We start from the raw sequence: 21,788 nt of genomic DNA, 5'->3' as shown, positions 1-21,788 counted from the left end.
GGCTAGTAAATTAATGGTTGCTTTTAAGGCTGTAATGGGAAAGACTGTTTCGTTTTCTTAATTTTTACTGTCTTAAATTTTGATGAGTCTTTTAGAAGTTAATATGATTAAGTTCACTTTTGTGCATTTAGTACGGCGTTGATAAGTTTTACGCCAATTGGCACCACTACCTCAGAAGGAGTGGATATAATTGCCATTAATATTGGCCAAAACAACATTCCTGTGCTTCCGTCAGCTCTCATTCCCCTTAATTGGCCCCCTCTTTTTTCTACCTGTTATCTAAATTACAACAGTTACTGAAAGAAAAGATATATGACTCAATTAACGACATCCAAGCAAATACTTATAGTTCTTTACTCTTGCTAAAGAAAATTTTTAGGAATATTTCCCAAAAGAGATCTATCCGTTGGAATCTGACTGTTTGTTCGACAGAGAACTACTTAGAATATCTGTTTTAACGGCACTGAATGTTGTCATTTTAAAATTACATACCCAGTTTAAAAAATTTCTAATCATACCTCATATTTTATATTTTAATGTAAACATTAGTTAGCCTTATACACTCGCGAAGATTTTAAAATAAGGTTTAAAAACAGAAAAAAAGAAGTTAAAGCCTGTTTTGTCACCGACACTTTTCTTTTGAATCCATTGTGATCGACTCAACTTATAACTCACGACTGGCACACCTAAAGTTCATACCTGACATTTTTACACTTCTGAGGTAATCGCGAAAACCCCTTTGCTAAGTTGCTCTTTAAGGAAGTGCCAGCATGGAACTGTATATTTGATTGTACGGTAATCCTCTTGATCTACACTGTACTGTCGTTCCTTCCTTTGAAGACAGCTAATCAACACGTTTGTGGTGGCAAAGTGGGTTTGATCTTAGCTTGGTATTAAGAGACCGAGGGTTCTAACCCATCTGTAGCAACATACTGTAGGGCCAATGCAAGGACGTCAGTAGTGAAGAAGCGTTGCTAATCTGATATAATACAATACGACCTTTTGGCAGGTACCAAGTCAAGCGAAAAATGAGCCACATAGTACCATAAAGACAAAGGTTTACTAAAAAACTGATCTGTTTCTGTGAATGCTTGAATTATGTCGGCCCGTCTTGGTTTTGATAAGATTTTCGGAGACACTAGATTTAATCGGGGGGGGGGGGGGTTGGGATCTGAGGTAGAGCAGTTGTCCCCCTGCTCTATGGCAAAATACGCCCCTACCTTTTGCAGTGAAAGCATCAAATTGGAAGGTAAAAACATTTTTTTGCTGCATAAGCTTGAGCAAGATTTCTGGCTTGATAAGGACGTGAGTTCACTTCTAAAGGCAATAGCCAAACCAAAGACTTGGAGTCTTGGGTTATATTTTTTATAGCCCACGACTCTGTTACAGTCGTGGGCTTTACATTGGCTATATTTTTTGCACTCTAAAATGCTTTCAATATCACAATAGTCAAACGTTAACGGAAAGAGGGATGGGGTGAAAGCCCCAACGCAGGATAAATATCTGTTTGTTTAAGTTTTTTTGGTATTCTTTACTTTCAATAAAAAAAATATATTTAAGCAAGATTAAATCAGCTGAAATTTCTAGAATAAAAAAAAATTAAAACGTAAATCAGAAATTACAATTAGAACCAAAGTCAAATTTAAAACTGTCTGGAATTACCGCAAAGAAGTTGGTGTTGCCCACTCTCAAACTGTCCTAAAAGCTAGAGTGTATTGTAGTTTACTGACAGCGAAGCCCATTTAAAATTTTTTTTTTCAATAGTTTATTTTTAAATAGTCAATTAATCCTCATATTTCCTGGAAATTTTAGCTGATATCGATATATTTATTGAGAAAATAAATTTGTTCCATCAATTTTTTTCACTATTATAATATGTAGCTGATTTTAATAACTGCGTTATTCCGTCAAAATCCATTCCTTTCATAAGTATCAAGACGAAATTGCCGAAAAACATTTTCTGGTTGGGGATATCTATTTAATTTTATTAAAACACACTTGAAACTAGCTTTTGAACGGATTTGAGGAAAGAACAACACAACAGTTATTCATGGCCAATCAGGTGGCTAGGTAAAACTAAAGTGAAGCTGCACAGCAAATTAAAGCCTGACTCTTGGGGGATGGGAGGGGACTAGGAGGTGGCAATACCAAATTACTTGTTGTAATTCTCTGATTGTTTGATTTTGACTTCATTGCTCATTTGTAATTTCCGTTTGTTATAGGCTTTAATAATGACAATTTTTTACTTTTAACCCACTAGGAACAACAAAACAAAAGTGGAATAATGAACTACAGAAGAAAAAAGAGACCAAAACAAAAATCAATCAACTAGAACAGAAACATGGGATAAAACTATGAAATGGATGAAACTTTGAAATAGCAGAATCGGACAACTCTTCATGCAATATGGCCGGTTTTGCAGTTATATCTAGAGCATTAAAATTATGCACAATTTTTATGTTCTAATACTATGGTGGCAGATAAAGTAAATATCAGAAATACCGAAAATAGATACACGGAGCGGAAAGCTTGGATTTCTTTTTTGGGGAAAATGTGGAGCAAACCAGATAAAAGTCAAATAGTAGGTCGAGTAATGTTTCACCAGTGCTAAAATACACAATAACTAAAGCAAACAATCAACTAGAAGAAAAACATGAGATAAGCCTATTAAATGGCTAAAACTTTGAAATAGCAGAATCGGACAACTCTTCATGCAATATGGCCGGTTTTGCAGTTATATCTGGAGCATTAAAACTCAGTACATTTTTTCTTTTCTTATACCACGGTGGCGAATAAAAAAAAAAAAAAAAAAAAAAAAAAAAAAAAAAAAAAAAAAAAAAAAAAAAAAAAAAAAAAAATCTCGAATACCAAAAATTCAGTGACACAGAGAGCTTGTATATCTGTTTCGAGGAAAATTTGAAACAAATGTATTTCTTCATTTTCTGTAGTTTCTGTTCATCTTAAGTTAGAAATCTTATATGAGTTCGTTTCTGATCGTTTTAAATTGGCTCTTTACTTTTCAAAAAAAAATCTTCTTTAATTAAATAGGTTGAAGAAATGAATTTAATTGAATAAACTACATTGATAGATTTACGTTGTCAATCTAACAACTTATTATATACTCGATTGTGGTAAAGAGATTTGCGAGATTGAATTTCATTTTACTAGATGTTACCAAAACGTGCATGCCGTGGATAGCGATACCGTGAGACTGTCGAAAAGGAGAGAACTGATTTTCATATCCATAGACTTCCTTCTACACTGGTAATGTAAAAAGTTGAAATATGACATCCTCTTATGTACTCAAACGTGACTGAAGGCAACAAACAGCGTGATGGTTGTGGGGGGAGGGAAGAGAAGGACAAACTTCAATTCCTCGATGTAGTAGGCAAAAGAAAAGTGAAATGGTATAGTAAATCTAGTAGCCCAAAATGTAAGTTTTTTTTTGTTTAAATTTTATATGACTTTCATTTCTGGTCCAGTTTTTTGTTTAAAATCTCTTAGTATTGATTGTCTTTACTCTAAGACTTGCAAAAGCAAAAATAAACAAGAAAAATAGTACATACTCCGTGTGTGCTTAAAAATATGTTTTATCTTCTGAATAAACCTGAATAAATTTTACCTGAATAAATTTTACCTGAATAAATTGCATCGTTTGATTTTGTTTTATCTGTCAGTCCCGGCTGAACTTCGTTAAAGTAATGATTTTGGGACTTTTTTTATTTTATTTAAGTATCGCGTTTTATTGTAAGTCTTCGTTTATTTATATAATTTTTTTGTTGAGGACGGCTCCAGGATACTGAGCCGAAATAATCATTTGAGGCTTGACCATTTTTATTTTCTTTGGAATTCCCTATTATTTTACCTGTTGTTTGTTTTTTCGCTTGTTCCTCCTTTGTTTAACGCTTTAACAAACTTTGATGTCTACATGTGCCTTTTGTAGTTTCAAATCTTCTGCCAAATGAATAATGTGAAATGCAGTTTCTTTCTAGTAGGTGTTTTGTCCAGAGAATAGCATGAAGGACTGAACAGGCTTTCCGAATAATCTTTACAAATTTGTAGAGATTTTGGGACTGTTTTTATTTTATTTTAAGTATCGCGTTTTATTGTAAGTCTTCGTTTATTTATATACATTTTTTGTTGAGGACGGCTCCAGGATACTGAGCCGAAATAATCATTTGAGGCTTGACCATTTTTATTTTCTTTGGAATTCCCTATTATTTTACCTGTTGTTTGTTTTTTCGCTTGTTCCTCCTTTGTTTAACGCTTTAACAAACTTTGATGTCTACATGTGCCTTTTGTAGTTTCAAATCTTCTGCCAAATGAATAATGTGAAATGCAGTTTCTTTCTAGTAGGTGTTTTGTCCAGAGAATAGCATGAAGGACTGAACAGGCTTTCCGAATAATCTTTACAAATTTGTAGAAAAAATCTTTATCTTTGATGAATGTGCAAGGTTGTCGCAGAATTTTAATATGTTTAATCGGTTTTACTAGATTTACTAATAAAATTGCTTTTTAATATGCCTAGCAAAATTTTCCACTAGGGGTGGCAACCATGGTAAGAACAAAAATAAATAAAACAGATAGAGTTTCTTGACACCTAGGACTTTCCATATTCTTATCAGTACTGAGGATTATTTTGACAATTAATCTTCAAGGCGTGAGATAAAACTAATCTTGCATACGTTTCATTCAACGACCCAGGATTTAGCTAAGATAGCAAATGAAGTATAATGTTATAAAGGTAAGTTAAATCCTTAGGAAATTGTTAACGTTTTTAATATCAAAATAAATTTATTTACGATAGTACTACTATTGCTTCTACTAACAACTTGTTGCATCAGTAAGCTCTCAAAGGCCAAAAACAACTGCGCATGCCTCACTTGCATTCTAGCTTGCTCAAAGAATTGCTATTCATCCACCTCTTCCTTCCCGAGGGATTTCCAATTTCCTTTTAGTCATTTATTAATAAACTCTTCCCACCAGATTCTGGTACGACCAGTTTTTCCTTTAGCCCTTTCTTTCTCTAGAAAATACGAACAAGCTACATTTTAACAGCCTACTGCAATTTATGTTAAAGGTTTTTGACTAAGAAACTTTCATTTATAATAAAATATTAACAGTTATTATTACAGTATTACAGTGAGGGCCTTATCCAGGATATTTTTCAGGGGGGTGGGAGGTACAAAAAAAACTTCACAAATGGATCAAAATTTGTTTGTATTTATTTTTATTACGTTTTTACAAGTCGGACAAACATTCGGGGGGGGGGGTCAACCCCTTAACCCCCACCCCCTGGATACGGCCTTGATTACATTTATTACCAAAAAATAAATAGAATATGTACAGAAGTGTTTTTTCTACTTCCTTGTTGGCAATTCATTTCCAACCAGACATGTACATTTTGTACGTAATCTATTAAAATCATAGCGTAGTTATCTCATGCTCAACACTAAGTCACACTTCCAGTTCTAATGAATTTGCCAAAAAAGGTGCGCAAGGGAGGCCCCCTTTCACAAGGGAAGTTAGAGGCACAAATGAAGTTAGTCTGTTGAACCATGTCTCAGAGGCCTTGGACATATCACTTGTCCCTTATCAAATCTCTTTTTCTAGACTCAACCACATCTCTTCTATCTGCGGAATGCTCGCTGCATTTGGAAGATTCAACATATAGCTTTAATTCGATATTAAATAAAAAACAAGTTTTTCTAACGGAAAGTAAGGAGCAACATTAAAACTTAAAACGAACAGAAATTACTTCGTATATGAAAGGGGCTGCTTCCTCATCCACGCCTCGCTCTTTACGCTAAAGTTTGACTCTTTCTCTTAACTCTACTTTTTAAAACAGTAAAAAACTTTAGCGTAAAGAGCGAGTCGTTGATGAGGAAGCAGCCCCTTTCATATACGAAGTAATTTCTGTTAGTTTTAAGTTATTTAATTTCTGAACGTTTTTGAATCAATGCATGTTTGATTTTGGCTCTCCGCAGATGAATAATTGAAACGAAATATGCATATTTATTTTTTTTGGCTAAATGGCTTACTCATAGTTTTGATCGAATGATTTTGATTAAAAAAGGAGCGGAGGAGCAGGCCTAGTTGCCCTCCTATTTTTTGGTTACTTAGAAAGGCAACAAGAACTTTTAATTTTATACAAATGTTTTTGTTAGTAAAATATATACATAATTCATAAATTAGCTTGCGTAACGTTTTCTGTATTCTCATGGTTCTATTACGTATATGAGGGGGTTCATCCCCTCGTCAGTACCTCGCTCTTTACATTAAAGCTTAAATTTTGTCCCAGTTTCTTAAGAATGACCCCCTGAATCACAAAAGCCGTAGAATAAATAGTTGAAATTCCTAAAAATGCTTTAGCGTAAAGAGCGAGATATTAGGAGGACGTGAAGACATCATATGAGTAATAATTTCTGTTTGTTTTAAGTTTTAATTCTGCTCCTTACTTTCAGTTGAAAAAACTTTTTCATTTTTTTTTAAATAATGCTAGAAAATCCTGCGCTCCCTTCATGGAAATTTTCTTCTCCCATGATAAATTCCTCAAAGGAAAGTTCCCCAGCATTTCCCCTCTTCTCAACCCCCCCCACCCAACCGAAAAATCCCCCCCGAAAACGTTTGTATATTTCCAAATAGCCATTACTATATGTAAGCACTGGTCAAAGTTTGTAACTTGTACCCCCTCCCACGGGAACAAAGACATAGTTATAAGGTTTTTCGACTACGCTCAATAAAATGGCTATCTCAGAATTTTGGTCCGGTGACTGTGGGAAATAATTAGCGTGGGAGGGGGTCTAGGTGCCCTCCATTGTTTTTGGTTACTTAAAAAGGGCACTAGAAATTTTCATTTCCGTTAGAATGAGCCCTCTCGCAAGATTCTAGGACCACTGGGTCGATACGATCACCCCTGGGAAAAAACAATAACAAACAAACAAATAAACACGCTTCCGTGATCTGCCTTCTGGCAAAAAATACAAAATTCCACATTTTTGTAGATAGGGGCATGAAACTTTTATAATAGGGTTCTCTGGTACGCTGAATCTGATGGTGGGATTTTCGTTAATTCTATGACTTTTAGGGGTTGTTTCCTCCTATTTTCTAAAATAGGGCAAATTTAATTAGGCTCGTAACTTTTGATGGGTAAGATTAAACTTGATGTAACTTATATATTTAAAACCAGCATTAAAATGCAATTCTTTTGATGTAGCTATTGGTATAAAAAATTCCATTATTTAGAGTTTTGGTTACTATTGAGCCGGGTCGCTCCTTACTACAGTTTGTTACAACGAACTGTTTGATCCCATCAACAAGTAGTTCCAAAATGAAGGTACTAGTTCAAAAATACAGCTGTTACGCAAGTACTCAGCACCTAGTAAAGGTTGTCAGGCGAAATTGGCCTGCTAATGATTTTCTACTTAATGCTGACCTGACACTATTTTGGAAGTCTCTCCTGCAACCCAGACTAAAGGATCATACACTGCCACAATCACACTTGCTGGAAAAAGCCTAAATATATAAATGAGCCGTGTTCTTTGTTAGCTTAACGCCGAACTTGTGTCAGGTTAGTAAACAATAAAATAATAATAATAATAACAACTAAACACCAAGCTACTTGAGGTTATCGCCGCTAAGCACACTCCTCCTCCATCCCCCTCTGTTTAAATCCTCCCTTTTTACACCCTCCTAAGAAGTCCCCATTTCCCCCGAGTCTCTCCTAATGACATCCTTCTATCGCATTCGGTGACGAATACTTTTCGTTTTGACCTAAGTGCTTAGCCAACAAGGATGATCTTTGACAATCTGACATTCATAATTGGCAGAAGGTATCCTAGCCAATGCAATCTTTTCCAACTATAGCCCTAGGAAACTGGACCAAACCATGTTTGTGTTCTTTCTTACAGCTTATTGTTAGAGATACTATCAGTCACACGGGTGCCCAAGATAATCCATAGGCGATTGAAAATATTAGTGGACTGTTTAAATTATAAAAACAGGGTTTGAGGAGCTTATATTTTCAAAGCATATTTTCAAAGCATCTTCCCTACTTGACTATTTTGTTTTAATGCCCTGTCTTTTAATCTTTAGTCAAATTTAGTATACGGAGAGGGAAACAAACTTTCCTATTTTCAAATTTCAAAAGACCTTTACTCACTCTGATGGGTCAAGCATTTTGTTGCTCCATTTTCGAGATTTTTCTCAAGCTGGCAAGATCGGATTTAAAGCTTTGACGCTTTTAGGGTCAAGCCTTTTGTTGCTCCATTTCTGTGAGAATTTGGGGAAGTCTCTAAAAATTCTGGTATTTTAGTTAATTAAGTATATTCATAAGAATAAAGCTTAAAAAATACATACATATATATAATATTTGTTGTATTATTGTATTGACTTAGTTTTTTAGTTGATGATTGTTTTTTTTAATATGACAATTGTCTGTATCACACTGTGTGATACAGATCCTTTTTTTTTTATTTGAATTTTTATTTATTTTATTTATCACTTTTTTAGGAATCTTTTATTAGACCCCTTTTTGTATTTGACAAGTTTTATCTGATTGTAATACCTGACGTAAAGCGCTAAATCGGTGCCACGCGCTGTGAAAGTCGTTTTAAGAATACAAGTCTCTCTCTCTCTCTCTAATACACGAAACAAAGTTTGTCAATTAAATCTTGTAGCCTGCCAATGAACTTGCAAAGGCAAGAGAACCCAAAAGTGGAAGCACTGAATAGAACAGAACTGATGAGCGAAATGTAATGAAAAACTGAGGTAACACTAAACTCTCAGCTCTCATTCTTGGGAGACATCTGGCAGTTTATAAGCGGCCACATAATTTCTGCGTTGCTTCACTTTTCTGTGAATAGGCAGTGCATCGGTAGAGTGCACCTAGCACTTTGACCTTAAATCACATCAGTCCGATTTTTGTTAAGTTTTCACTCAACTAATCTGCGCAAGAGAATCTGTTTATTTCTCTCCCCTGATCAATAAGGACCTTAGTTTCCTAGCCTTGTTCTCCAAAGTCATGTGATTAAGGGATTTACATTAGAATAATTCTTATGCTATGAAGCGTCAGGTATTTTGATGTTGGAGATATCAGACAATTGGATAAAAGGAATAGATATTACTTTCATTCACTTCAATAATTTTTCAACAGAATGTAATCATGCTTCAATATTTGTCGATTATACTTTTGTAATCTAATTGACTTTCAGAGATCAAAACATATTCCTCGCATTCTTTTGCTAAGAGTCAAATTCACCAAATGTAGTTTGATACCACCATATAGATTGGTGACGCCCGTAAAACTGCCAAATTATGGGGTAAATCGTGTTTTCTGAAATCTAAGAGGGAGGCAGATTTCTCGCTTTTCTTCAATGATAGCATTTTTCAATTCTTGAGAAAACTAGAGAAAAGAAGGGACAAAAGATCTAAGGGAGGTACATGCCCATCCCTTTCCTCTAATTGACGGTGCTGTCTTTTACTTACTCTGGTTCAAAACCTAATCTCCACTTTTGTTTTTATCCTAGTCCAGAGAATTTGCATTTTCAGTGCTCATAGTACACTTTATTCGTGTAATGCGCATTGTTTGTGGATGGCTGATATTTCAAAATATGTTCAACCACGTGGATATTATGCATTCCCCACCATCAAGGGAGAACATAAGTCGACAACCGAAGTCACTTGGGTGTAAGCCCGAAGTCTTAAAGCTGGTAGCCCATTGCCCACATTTTATTTCACTTTTTCACTTTTCACTGGTAGCAATATTTTTATCACGAATCAACTATTCAGTAATACTGGTGAATAATAAAGAAACTTTTGACTGATAAACAATTTTTTCGATTTGCAAACTTTGATTCTTATGAAGGTTCGAAAGGAAAAAAAAATCAGAAAGCTGTTCGACAAGAAATTATGCAATATTTCCAAACAGATTAGGCTTTACTGGGATAACTCTTGTTGGTTAACAGTATGCCATCCATTACCATGTGCCATACCATTACCATGTGTCATGCCATACCAGCAAGCCATACCATGCAAACATCCTTTCTTCCCATCTATACAAACTGCTTCCGAATGAAAATTTGATTTTTCGTCCCAATTCTTTTAAAGACCAGTTTTCAGACACAATGGCCGTTGAATTGGAATCAAAAGTATTTTTAAAGTATTATAAAAATGAACAAAACTCGTATTGGGGTTGAACAAACAATCTGTCAAATGTGGATGAAACCATTTATTAAGGCAGTGGAAAAACAGAGAATTATTCCATTTATCTAACTGTCTGATATCTCCAGCAACATGTTAATTCTCTGTCGAAATAAATGGATATATCCCCATTTGAAAATTTATTTGTTCGTCGTAGAACAGCAGTGTGATCTAAGAAAAGAGTTCTCTAAGAAAAGAGTTCTAAGTTCACTAAGAAAAGAATACCTAGTTTAAGGTAGTGTGTTGAAAATACAATGTATGTATGGGGAAATGAGATAACCAAGTATAAAACTATAAAATCAACATTTCGTTTGCAATTAGAAGACACGGAAGGCATTGTCGCCTTTATTGGAATTTTTTTGTTTTACATTTGGGCAAGATTAAAGAAGGATATTTATATCAAGACTTTTAATGAATTTTTTCATTGAACTCTCCCTGAAAATAATTGAATGAATAATCCGGTTATTTATTAACCAAAAAGTTATTTATTCTGTTATGGATAAATATGCTAGTTTCAATTCGATTATTTTAGTATTTCTACTGATGACGGTCGCTGTAAATGTGATCGAAATATCGTACCTGTTTTTTCACTATCTAAATAAATGGATTTGTCCCCATTTGAAAATTTATTTGTTCTAGCATATGTTCTTTTGTGAAAAACAGAGAAAGAATATATGGCCCTTCCTTACAGTAAAAAAATTTCATACCCCTATTTTTGCTGAGTTTCATCATGATCCCCCCAGTTGTGAGCAAAAGTAGGTATTCACAAAACTCCATATAAATTCTTCCTATTTTAATTAAATATACTGAATTATATAGATACAGAAGATTGTATGGGTGTGGAAGAGGTGGGTTGGCAGAGGGAGAATTTGTCTCAGGTGCATAAATTTTAGGGGCACAAAATTTCAAACAAATAATTTAACGGTTATAATCGTATTTTAAATCCCTATTATTATTCAAATAAAGTAGGGATGCAGCTAATAATTAAAAAGACTTAATAAATCATTAATTAATTCATAAAATAAAAACAAAATAAAAAAAGAAAATAATCAAATAATAATATTGAAAATACTCAAATTAAATAATTAATAATAACTAAATTGAAGAATAGTTGATTTAAATAATCTAAATAATAAATTGATTTAATATTATATGATAAATTGAAAAACAATCAAACATAAACTAGTAATTGATTAATAAATTGAAAATAACTTGTTAAAAAATGAAAAAAATTTTATAGGGGACGCTAATCAAGATTTTACCCTGGTCACTATATGATAGGTAAATAGGCGTACTTTATGCGATCGTTACGTACATATCTTTCATTTTAGGTTTGTAGCAAACCGTGGTTCTTAGGACTATTAAGTGTGATACTCCTTACTACTTCCAACATCACCCTTCTTATGAAAGTGAATACCCCAACACCTTTGCCAGACTACCTAGATACACACAACACAACAACAATTTGTAAGTATGAAGATACTCCTCGGGTCGGACGTTTGGACCAAAACAGACAACATATTATTTTTGACTCACTTTTTGTTGGAGATAACTTTTGGCAGTTATCACAAGAAAAAATAGTGTGCTTGGCAACCCTATCAACACCTGATAAGTTACATTGGCTGCCACAGGTAGTTACACACTGGGGTGGCTTAGTGTCTCTAGCAATTTACCTAAAAGATTCAGAAGAACAATTATTCAAGTCCTATTTAAATTATTTATATGTATGTCATTCAGAGATTATGGCAAATGTAAGTGTTCATTTAATAAAGCCTTTAGTAAGACATGGAGACATTTATTCAAGAGTTTCAAGTTATTTGAGCTCAGAGCCTCCTATAATTCAGTGTTCAAACCCTACAACTGTTATGAAGGCATTTATGAAATTTAGGGCTAAGACAGTAGCAAATAAAGGCGTTCCTCAAAATCATATGAGAAACGTAGCACGTAAAGGATGTGGTACATCGTATGTAATCACAAGTGATATTGACGTTATACCTTCAAAAAATGCAGAAGGTCAGTTAGAAACCTTCTTGAAGAGAAAGGAAAGTAGAGAGTGTATTAAGTGTGTGTTTGTATTACCAACGTTTGAGCTTGATGATCAAGCTATCTTTCCAAAAAGTAAATCTGAGCTTCTGACTTTAGAAAGCAAAGGACGCGCAAGGCCTTTTCATGAAAAAGTATTCATACACAACCAATATGCAACAAACTTTTCCAGGTATGTAATTAGATTATCTCACTAGAGTACTTTAGACTGTCAGAAGCCATGGCGCTTCGCACCCCCCCAAGCCCCTGCGAGCGCGTAAGTCGTTACGAGCCATATTAGTTACGCGCCATTGTAGTTGTGTCCCTGTGTCCCATCTGTGAATATAGATAGATATATAAATATGTTTTTAACTACGTTAAACTTGCGAGTATACAACATTATTCGCTGTCCCATTGTTTGTGCATATAAATAGATTGTCAGGTTTACCGACTCTTGAACATGCAACATATAATTGTCCATGGGAAGAACAATCCGTATTCAGATCTATACTGCATTTTTCTAATGATTGCCCTTGAACTTTGTTGATGGTGATTGCTAATCAAACATTCTCTGTATCCCCGTAGTCATTTATATATCCCCCTGTGCCCCCGGTGTCCCCGTTGTGGTTGTCCCTGTGTCCCAGTCGACAATTCTCTGTGTTCCAGTCGTCATTTGTGTCCCGGTGTCCCATTCTGTAATTTTTATTTGAGTGTCCCGGTCGTCATTTATATTCCCTGTGTCTCGGTCGTCATTTGTGTCCCGGTGTCCTCGATTAGCCATCACCATCAACAAAGCTCAAGGGCAATCACTAGAATCGAGAGGTATAGATCTGAATACGGATTGTTCTTCCTATGGACAATTATATGTTGGTAAACCTGACAATCTATTTATATGCAAGGACAATGGGACAGCGAAGAAATTTTGTATATTCGCAAGTTTTACGTAGTTAACAACATATATATATATATATATATATACTAGCTGTTGGGGTGGCGCTTCGCGCCACCCCAACACCTAGTTGGTGGGGGCGCTTCGCGCCCCCCCCAAGCCCCCCCGTGCGCGTAAGTCGTTACGCGCCATATTAGTTACGCACCATTGTAGTTGTGTCCCTAGGTCCCACCTGTGAATATATATATATATATATATATATATATATATATATATATATATATATATATATATATATATATATATATATATATATATATATATATATATAAAAATAAGTTGTCTGTGTGTGGATCTGTGGATGGATCAGGTGACGTCATGTTTGTCCGCATATGACGTCTGAATTATTTCACACTAATACAAAAGAAGAAAAAAACTAAAAAAGGTAAAAACTACAAAAAAAACTAAAAAGAAAAAAAACTAAAAAAGCTAAAAAACTAAAAAAAACTAAAAAAAGGTAAAAATCTAATAACTAAAAAAAAACTGAAAAAAATAAAAAAAGGCAAAAACTACAAAAAAAAATAAAAACTAATAAAAAAACTAAAAAAGCTAAAAAACTAAAAAAAACTAAAAAAAACTAAAAAAAGGTAAAAAACTAAAAAAAACTAAAAACTAAAAAAGAAAAAAACTAAAAAAAAGGAAAAAACTGAAAAATAAAAGAGAAAAAGAAAACTAAAAAAATATGAATAAATATATATAAAAATAAGTTGTTTGTGGGTTATGTCTGTCTGTCTGTCTGTCGAGTGACGTCGTGTTTGTCCGCATATGACGTCTGAATTATTTCACACTAATACAAAAGAAGAAAAAAAACTAAAAAAGGTAAAAACTACAAAAAAAACTAAAAAGAAAAAAAACTAAAAAAGCTAAAAAACTAAAAAAAACTAAAAAAAGGTAAAAAACTAAAAACTAAAAAAAACTGAAAAACTAAAAAAAGGCAAAAACTAAAAAAAACTAAAAACTAATAAAAAAAACTAAAAAAGCTAAAAAACTAAAAAAACTAAAAAAACTAAAAAAAGGTAAAAAACAAAAAAAAAACTAAAAACTAAAAAAGAAAAAACTAAAAAAAGGAAAAAACTGAAAAATAAGAGAAAAAGAAAACTAAAAAAATATTAATAAATATAAAAAATATAAATATAAATATAATATAAATTAGCAGTCAACAAAGCACCGAGACACAAATGACGACCGGGACACAGGGAGTATAAATGACGACCAGGACATAAGTAAAAAAAAAAAAAACTAAAAAAACTAAAAAAATGGTAAAAACTACAAAAAAATTACTAAAAAAGAAAAAAAAGAAAAAAGGAAAAAAATAAAGGAGAAAAACAAAACTAAAAAACGAATGTATATACAGACCGGGACACCGGGATACAAATGACGACCGGGACACAGGGAATATAAATGACGACCGGGACACAGGGACACAACTACAATGGGGACGCCGGGGGGCACAGGGGGATATAAATGACGACCGGGACACCGGGACACAAGGAATATAAATGACGCCCGGGACACTCAAAGAGAAATCACAGACTGGAACACCGGGACACAAATGACGACCGGGACACAGGGAATATAAATGACGACGGGGACACAGGGACATAACTACAAAGGGGACGCCGGGGTGCACAGGGGGATATATAAATGACGATGGCGACTCAGGGAATGGTCGATTAGCAATCACCATCAACAAAGCTCAAGGGCAATCATTAGAATCATGAGGTATAGATCTGAATACGGATTGTTTTCCCATGGACCATTATATGTTGCATGTTCAAGAGTCGGTAAACCTGACAATCTATTTATATGCACAGACAATGGGACAGCAAAGAATGTTGTATATTCGCAAGTTTTACGTAGTTAAAAACATATATATATATATATATATATATATATATATATATATATATATATATATATATATATATATATATATATATATATATCTATCTATATTCACAGGTGGGACATAGGGACACAACTACAATGGCGCGTAACTAATATGGCGCGTAACGACTTACGCGCGCGGGGGGGCTTGGGGGGGCGCGAAGCGCCCCCAGCAACTAGGTGTTGGGGTGGCGCGAAGCGCCACCCCAACAGCTAGTATATATATATATATATATGTTTTTAACTACGTAAAACTTGCGAATATACAACATTCTTTGCTGTCCCATTGTCTGTGCATATAAATAGATTGTCAGGTTTACCGACTCTTGAACATGCAACATATAATGGTCCATGGGAAAACAATCCGTATTCAGATCTATACCTCATGATTCTAATGATTGCCCTTGAGCTTTGTTGATGGTGATTGCTAATCGACCATTCCCTGAGTCGCCATCGTCATTTATATATCCCCCTGTGCACCCCGGCGTCCCCTTTGTAGTTATGTCCCTGTGTCCCGGTCGTCATTTATATTCCCTGTGTCCCGGTCGTCATTTGTGTCCCGGTGTTCCAGTCTGTGATTTCTCTTTGAGGGTCCCGGGCGTCATTGATATTCCTTGTGTCCCGGTGTCCCGGTCGTCATTCGTGTCCCGGTGTCCCAGTCTGTATATACATTCGTTAGGTTTTAGTTTTCTGCCTTTTTTTTAGTTTTTTTAGTTATACCTCATGATTCTAATGATTGCCCTTGAGCTTTGTTGATGGTGATTGCTAATCGAACATTCTCTGTGTCCCCATCGTCATTTATATATCCCCCTGTGCCCCCCGGCGTCCCCGTTGTAGTTGTGTCCCTGTGTCCCGGTCGTCATTTATATTCCCTGTGTCCCGGTCGTCATTTGTGTTTTTTAGTTTTTTTGTAGTTTTTACCTTTTTTTTTAGTTTTTTTTACTTATGTCCTGGTCGTCATTTATACTCCCTGTGTCCCGGTCGTCATTTGTGATGGTTTGTTGACGGTGTTTTGTTGATGGTGATTGCTAATTGAACATTCCTTGTGTCCCGGTCGCTTTCTCTTTGAGTGTCCCGGTCGTCATTTATATTCCCTATGTGCTGGTGTCCTGGTCGCCATTTGTGTCCCAATGTAATTTCGTAATTTCGTCAGTCGAAAACATGACGTCAGTCGACACAGAAACATGACGTCACCTGACACACAGACAGACAGACAGACAACTTATTTTTATATATTACTAGCTGTTGGGGTGGCGCTTCGCGCCACCCCAACACCTAGTTGGTGGGGGGGCTTCGCGCCCCCCCCAAGCCCCCCCGCGCGCGTAAGTCGTTACGCGCCATAATAGTTACGCGCCATTGTAGTTGTGTCCCTATGTCCCACCTGTGAATATAGATAGATAGATATATATATATATATATATATATATATATATATATATATATATATATATATATATGGTTTTAACTATGTAAAACTTGCGAATATACAACATTCTTTGCTGTCCCATTGTCTTTGCATATAAATAGATTGTCAGGTTTACCGACTCTTGAACATGCAACATATAATGGTCCATGGGAAAACAATCTGTATTCAGATCTATACCTCATGATTCTAATGATTGCCCTTGAGCTTTGTTGATGGTGATTGCTAATCGACCATTCCCTCTCCCGGTGTCCCGGTCGTCATTTACATCCCCCTGTTTCCCCCGGTGTCCCCGTTGTAGTTGTGTCCCTGTGTCCCGGTCGTCATTTATATTCCCTGTGTCCCGGTCGTCATTTTTATCCCGGTGTCCCGGTCTGTATATACATTCGTTTTTTAGTTTTGTTTTTCTCCTTTATTTTTTTCCTTTTTTTTTTCTTTTTAGCTTATTTAGATTTTTAGATTTTTTAGTTTTTTTATTAGTTTTTAGTTTTTTTTTCTTTTTAGTTTTTTTGTCCCGGTCGTCATTTATATCCCCCTGTTTCCCCCGGTGTCCCCGTTGTAGTTGTGTCCCTGTGTCCCGGTCGTCATTTATATTCCCTGTGTCCCGGTCGTCATTTGTATCCCGGTGTACCGGTCTGTATATACATTCGTTTTTTAGTTTTGTTTTTCTCCTTTATTTTTTCCTTTTTTTTTCTTTTTAGTTTATTTAGATTTTTAGATTTTTTAGTTTTTTTATTAGTTTTTAGTTTTTTTTTTCTTTTTAGTTTTTTTGTAGTTTTTACCTTCTTTTTAGTTTTGTTAATTTTTTTTTTACTTATGTCCTGGTCGTCATTTATACTCCCTGTGTCCCGGTGCTTTGTTGATTGCTAATCGAACATTCCTTTTGTCCTGGTCGCTTTCTCTTTGAGTGTCGTCATTTATTTTTTTTCTTTTTTAGTTCTTTTAGTTTTTACCTTTTTTAGTTTTTTTTAGTTTTTTAGATGAAAATTTTTTTTAGTTTTTTCCTTTTTTTCTTTTTAGTTTTTTATTGGTTTTTACCTTTATGTTAGCTTATTTTTCAGTTTTTTCCTTTTTTTTTATTTTTTTTTTATTTTTTATTTTTTTTAGTTTTTTACCTTTTTTTAGTTTTTTTAGTTTTTTTAGTTTTTTAGCTTTTTTACTTTTTTTATTAGTTTTTAGTTTTTTTGTAGTTTTTGCCTTTTTTTAGTTTTTTCAGTTTTTTTTTAGTTTTTTATTGGTTTTTACCTTTATTTTAGCTTATTTTTCAGTTTTTTCCTTTTTTTAGTTTTTTTTTAGTTTTAGTTTTTTTAGTTTTTTACCTTTTTTTAGTTTTTTTAGTTTTTTAGTTTTTTAGTTTTTTTATTTTTTTTATTAGTTTTTAGTTTTTTTTGTAGTTTTTGCCTTTTTTTTAGTTTTTTTAGTTAATTTTTTTTTTTACTTATGTCCTGGTCGTCATTTATACTCCCTGTGTCCCGGTGCTTTGTTGATTGCTAATCGAACATTCCTTTTGTCCTGGTCGCTTTCTCTTTGAGTGTCGTCATTTATTTTTTTCTTTTTTAGTTCTTTTAGTTTTTACCTTTTTTAGTTTTTTTAGTTTTTTAGATGAAAATTTTTTTTAGTTTTTTCCTTTTTTTCTTTTTAGTTTTTTATTGGTTTTTACCTTTATGTTAGCTTATTTTTCAGTTTTTTCCTTTTTTTTTAGTTTTTTTTATTTTTTAATTTTTTTATTTTTTTACCTTTTTTTAGTTTTTTTAGTTTTTTTAGTTTTTTTTAGTTTTTAGCTTTTTTACTTTTTTTATTAGTTTTTAGTTTTTTTGTAGTTTTTGCCTTTTTTTAGTTTTTTCAGTTTTTTTTTTTAGTTTTTTATTGGTTTTTACCTTTATTTTAGCTTATTTTTCAGTTTTTTCCTTTTTTTTAGTTTTTTTTTAGTTTTTAGTTTTTTTAGTTTTTTACCTTTTTTTAGTTTTTTTAGTTTTTTTAGTTTTTTAGCTTTTTTATTTTTTTTATTAGTTTTTAGTTTTTTTTGTAGTTTTTGCCTTTTTTTTAGTTTTTTTAGTTTTTTTTAGCTTTTTTATTAGTTTTTAGTTTTTTTTGTAGTTTTTGCCTTTTTTTAGTTTTTTTAGTTTTTTAGCTTTTTTATTTTTTTTATTAGTTTTTAGTTTTTTTTGTAGTTTTTGCCTTTTTTTAGTTTTTTCAGTTTTGACGTCACCTGATCCAGTTTTTTCAGGTGACGTCACCTGATCCACGATCCACAGATCCACAGACAACTTATTTTTATATATATAGATAGTTTTTTTTTTTACTTATGTCCTGGTCGTCATTTATACTCCCTGTGTCCCGGTGCTTTGTTGATTGCTAATCGAACATTCCTTTTGTCCTGGTCGCTTTCTCTTTGAGTTTCGTCATTTATTTTTTTCTTTTTTAGTTCTTTTAGTTTTTACCTTTTTTAGTTTTTTTTAGTTTTTTAGATGAAAATTTTTTTTAGTTTTTTCCTTTTTTTCTTTTTAGTTTTTTATTGGTTTTTACCTTTATTTTAGCTTATTTTTCAGTTTTTTCCTTTTTTTTATTTTTTTTTTATTTTTTTTTAGTTTTTTACCTTTTTTTAGTTTTTTTAGTTTTTTTAGTTTTTTAGCTTTTTTACTTTTTTTATTAGTTTTTAGTTTTTTTTTTGTAGTTTTTGCCTTTTTTTAGTTTTTTCAGTTTTTTTTTTAGTTTTTTTATTGGTTTTTACCTTTATTTTAGCTTATTTTTCAGTTTTTTTCCTTTTTTTTTAGTTTTTTTTAGTTTTTAGTTTTTTTAGTTTTTTACCTTTTTTTAGTTTTTTAGTTTTTTTAGTTTTTTAGCTTTTTTATTTTTTTTATTAGTTTTTAGTTTTTTTTGTAGTTTTTGCCCTTTTTTAGTTTTTTTAGTTTTTTAGCTTTTTTATTAGTTTTTAGTTTTTTTTGTAGTTTTTGCCTCTTTTTAGTTTTTTTAGTTTTTTAGCTTTTTTATTTTTTTTATTAGTTTTAGTTTTTTTTGTAGTTTTTGCCTTTTTTTAGTTTTTTCAGTTTTGACGTCACCTGATCCAGTTTTTTCAGGTGACGTCACCTGATCCATCCACAGACAGACAGACAGACAACTTATTTTTATATATATAGAAGATAGATATATATATATATATATATATATATATATATATATATATATATATATATATATATATATATATATATATATATATATAAATGGCAAAAGCCGATGAAGATGCTCAAAGAGTCTATGCCGAAAAACTTGCTGCTGACAGAGAAAGTCAGAAAAGAAAGCGTGCCGAGGAATCAAAAGAACAGCAAGGAAACAGGCTTGAGGCTAAAGAACGCAAAACCGCGCAGTTAGATGAAGATCCACCTGGACAGCGAGAGTCAAAACATATCAAAACTGAAAATGATAGCGATGATGATTGGGTTTGGGATCTTGACTTGGATAAGGTCATCAATGCCTACCAGATTTTAGTTAAAAAAGCAAAGGTTCGGCGATATGTATTTCATAGTGAAGCTGAAAAATAAAGAAGAAAAAGAAAACTGAAAAAAGAAAAAATGTAAAAAACTAAAAAATACAAAAAAGAAAAAAACACTCAAAGAGAAATTACAGACCGGGACACAAATGACGACCGAGACAGAGGGAATATAAATAACGACCGGGACACTCAAGGAGAAATTACAGACTGGGATACCGGGACACAAATGACGACCGGGACACAGGCAATATAAATGATGACCAGGACACAGGTATTTAAGAATACCATTCAAAGACAAATTTTTAATTGTAAGAAGACCGTTGAAAGAGAAATTTCTAATTGTAAAATGACTGAAGAACCTACAATGGCAACACCCGAGTAAAGTTGCTCAAAACGAATGTATTCACGCCGAAGTAGCTGAGTTGGTAAAGCGTTATGAATAAGGTTCTAGGTCCGAGAGGCTCCAGGTTTGAACCTTGGCTTTAGCATTAATACAAAAGAAGAAAAAATCTAAAAAAGTAAAAACTACAAAAAAAACTAAAAAGAAAATATATATATATATATATTTATATATATCATCTTTTCCACAAAAATAATAATTTAGTGCTTCTGCTTAAAAACAGCAATCGAATTGATGCCTCCTGATACGCAACTATCAACAAAGTGGCAATCGTTGTGGTCGGTGATCAGTTCTTACCTCGAGATAATATTCTTTATAGGCGAAACAATCAGTTGACAAAGAATTGCTTAAACTCATCGATGCTCGATGCCCTACAATATCCTGACAAATATAAATGACGCCCCGGGACACTCAAATAGAAATCACAGACTGGGACACCGGGACACAAATGACGACGGGGACACAGGGAATATAAATGACGACCCGGACACAGGGACACAACTACAAACGGGGATGCCGGGGGGCACAGGGGGATATATAAATGACGACGGCAACAAAGGAAATGGTCGATTAGCAATCACCATCAACAAAGCTCAAGGGCAATCAATAGAATCATGAGGTATAGATCTGAATACGGATTGTTTTCCCATGGACCATTATGCGTTGCATGTTCAAGAGTCGGTAAACCTGACAATCTATTTATATGAACAGACGATGGGACAGCAAAGAATTTACGTAGTTAAAAACATATATATATATATATATATATATATATATAGATATATATATATATATATATATATATTATATATATATATATAAATATATATATATATATATATATATATATATATATATATATATATATATATATATATATATATATATATATATATATATATATATATATCTATATTCACAGGTGGGACATAGGGACGCAACTACAATGGCTACTCGCAACTACTGTGTCCCTGTGTCCCACCTGTGAATAGAGATAGATATAAATATATGTTTTTAACTACGTAAAAACATGCGAATATAACAACATTGTATATTCGCATATTCAGATCTATACCTCATGATTCTAATGATTGCCCTTGAGCTTTGTTGATGGTGATTGCTAATCGACCATTCCCTGTCCCGGTGTCCCGGTCGTCATTTACATCCCCCTGTTTCCCCCGGTGTCCCCCGTTGTAGTTGTGTCCCCTGTGTCCCGGTCGTCATTTATATTCCCTGTGTCCCGGGTCCCGGTCGTCATTTGTGTCCCGGTGTCCCGGTCTGTAATTTCTATTCGAACAATCCCTGTGTCCCGGTCGTCATTTATATATCCCGCCTGTTGCCCCCAGCGTCCCCATTGTAGTTGTGTCCCTGTGTCCCGGTTGTCATTTATATTCCCTGTGTCCCGGTCGTGATT

The 21,788-nt window shown here is 33.5% G+C and overlaps 1 protein-coding gene across 3 annotated transcripts in view; it reads left to right on the top strand.

Moving 5' to 3' along the window:
* The first annotated feature begins 4,590 nt into the window (after window positions 1–4,590).
* The window catches only part of LOC136038595 (beta-1,4-glucuronyltransferase 1-like), a 67,758-nt gene continuing 50,560 nt past the window's right edge, over window positions 4,591–21,788 (top strand). The window contains exons 1-2 of one of the 3 annotated variants that reach the window (XM_065721798.1): window positions 4,591–4,744; window positions 11,532–12,415. In XM_065721798.1, the coding sequence (XP_065577870.1) occupies window positions 4,724–4,744; window positions 11,532–12,415 (905 nt within the window). In that variant the 5' untranslated portion in view covers window positions 4,591–4,723. Of the gene's footprint in view, window positions 4,745–8,989; window positions 9,158–11,531; window positions 12,416–21,788 lie in introns of those variants that run through there. The other 2 variants (XM_065721799.1, XM_065721800.1) reach the window with 2 other exon arrangements.

Source organism: Artemia franciscana, chromosome 18 (assembly GCF_032884065.1).
Source record: "Artemia franciscana chromosome 18, ASM3288406v1, whole genome shotgun sequence".
Taxonomy (NCBI): domain Eukaryota; kingdom Metazoa; phylum Arthropoda; class Branchiopoda; order Anostraca; family Artemiidae; genus Artemia; species Artemia franciscana.
Note: the sequence above shows the minus strand (reverse complement) of the source record. Positions and strands in the feature narration are given on the sequence as shown.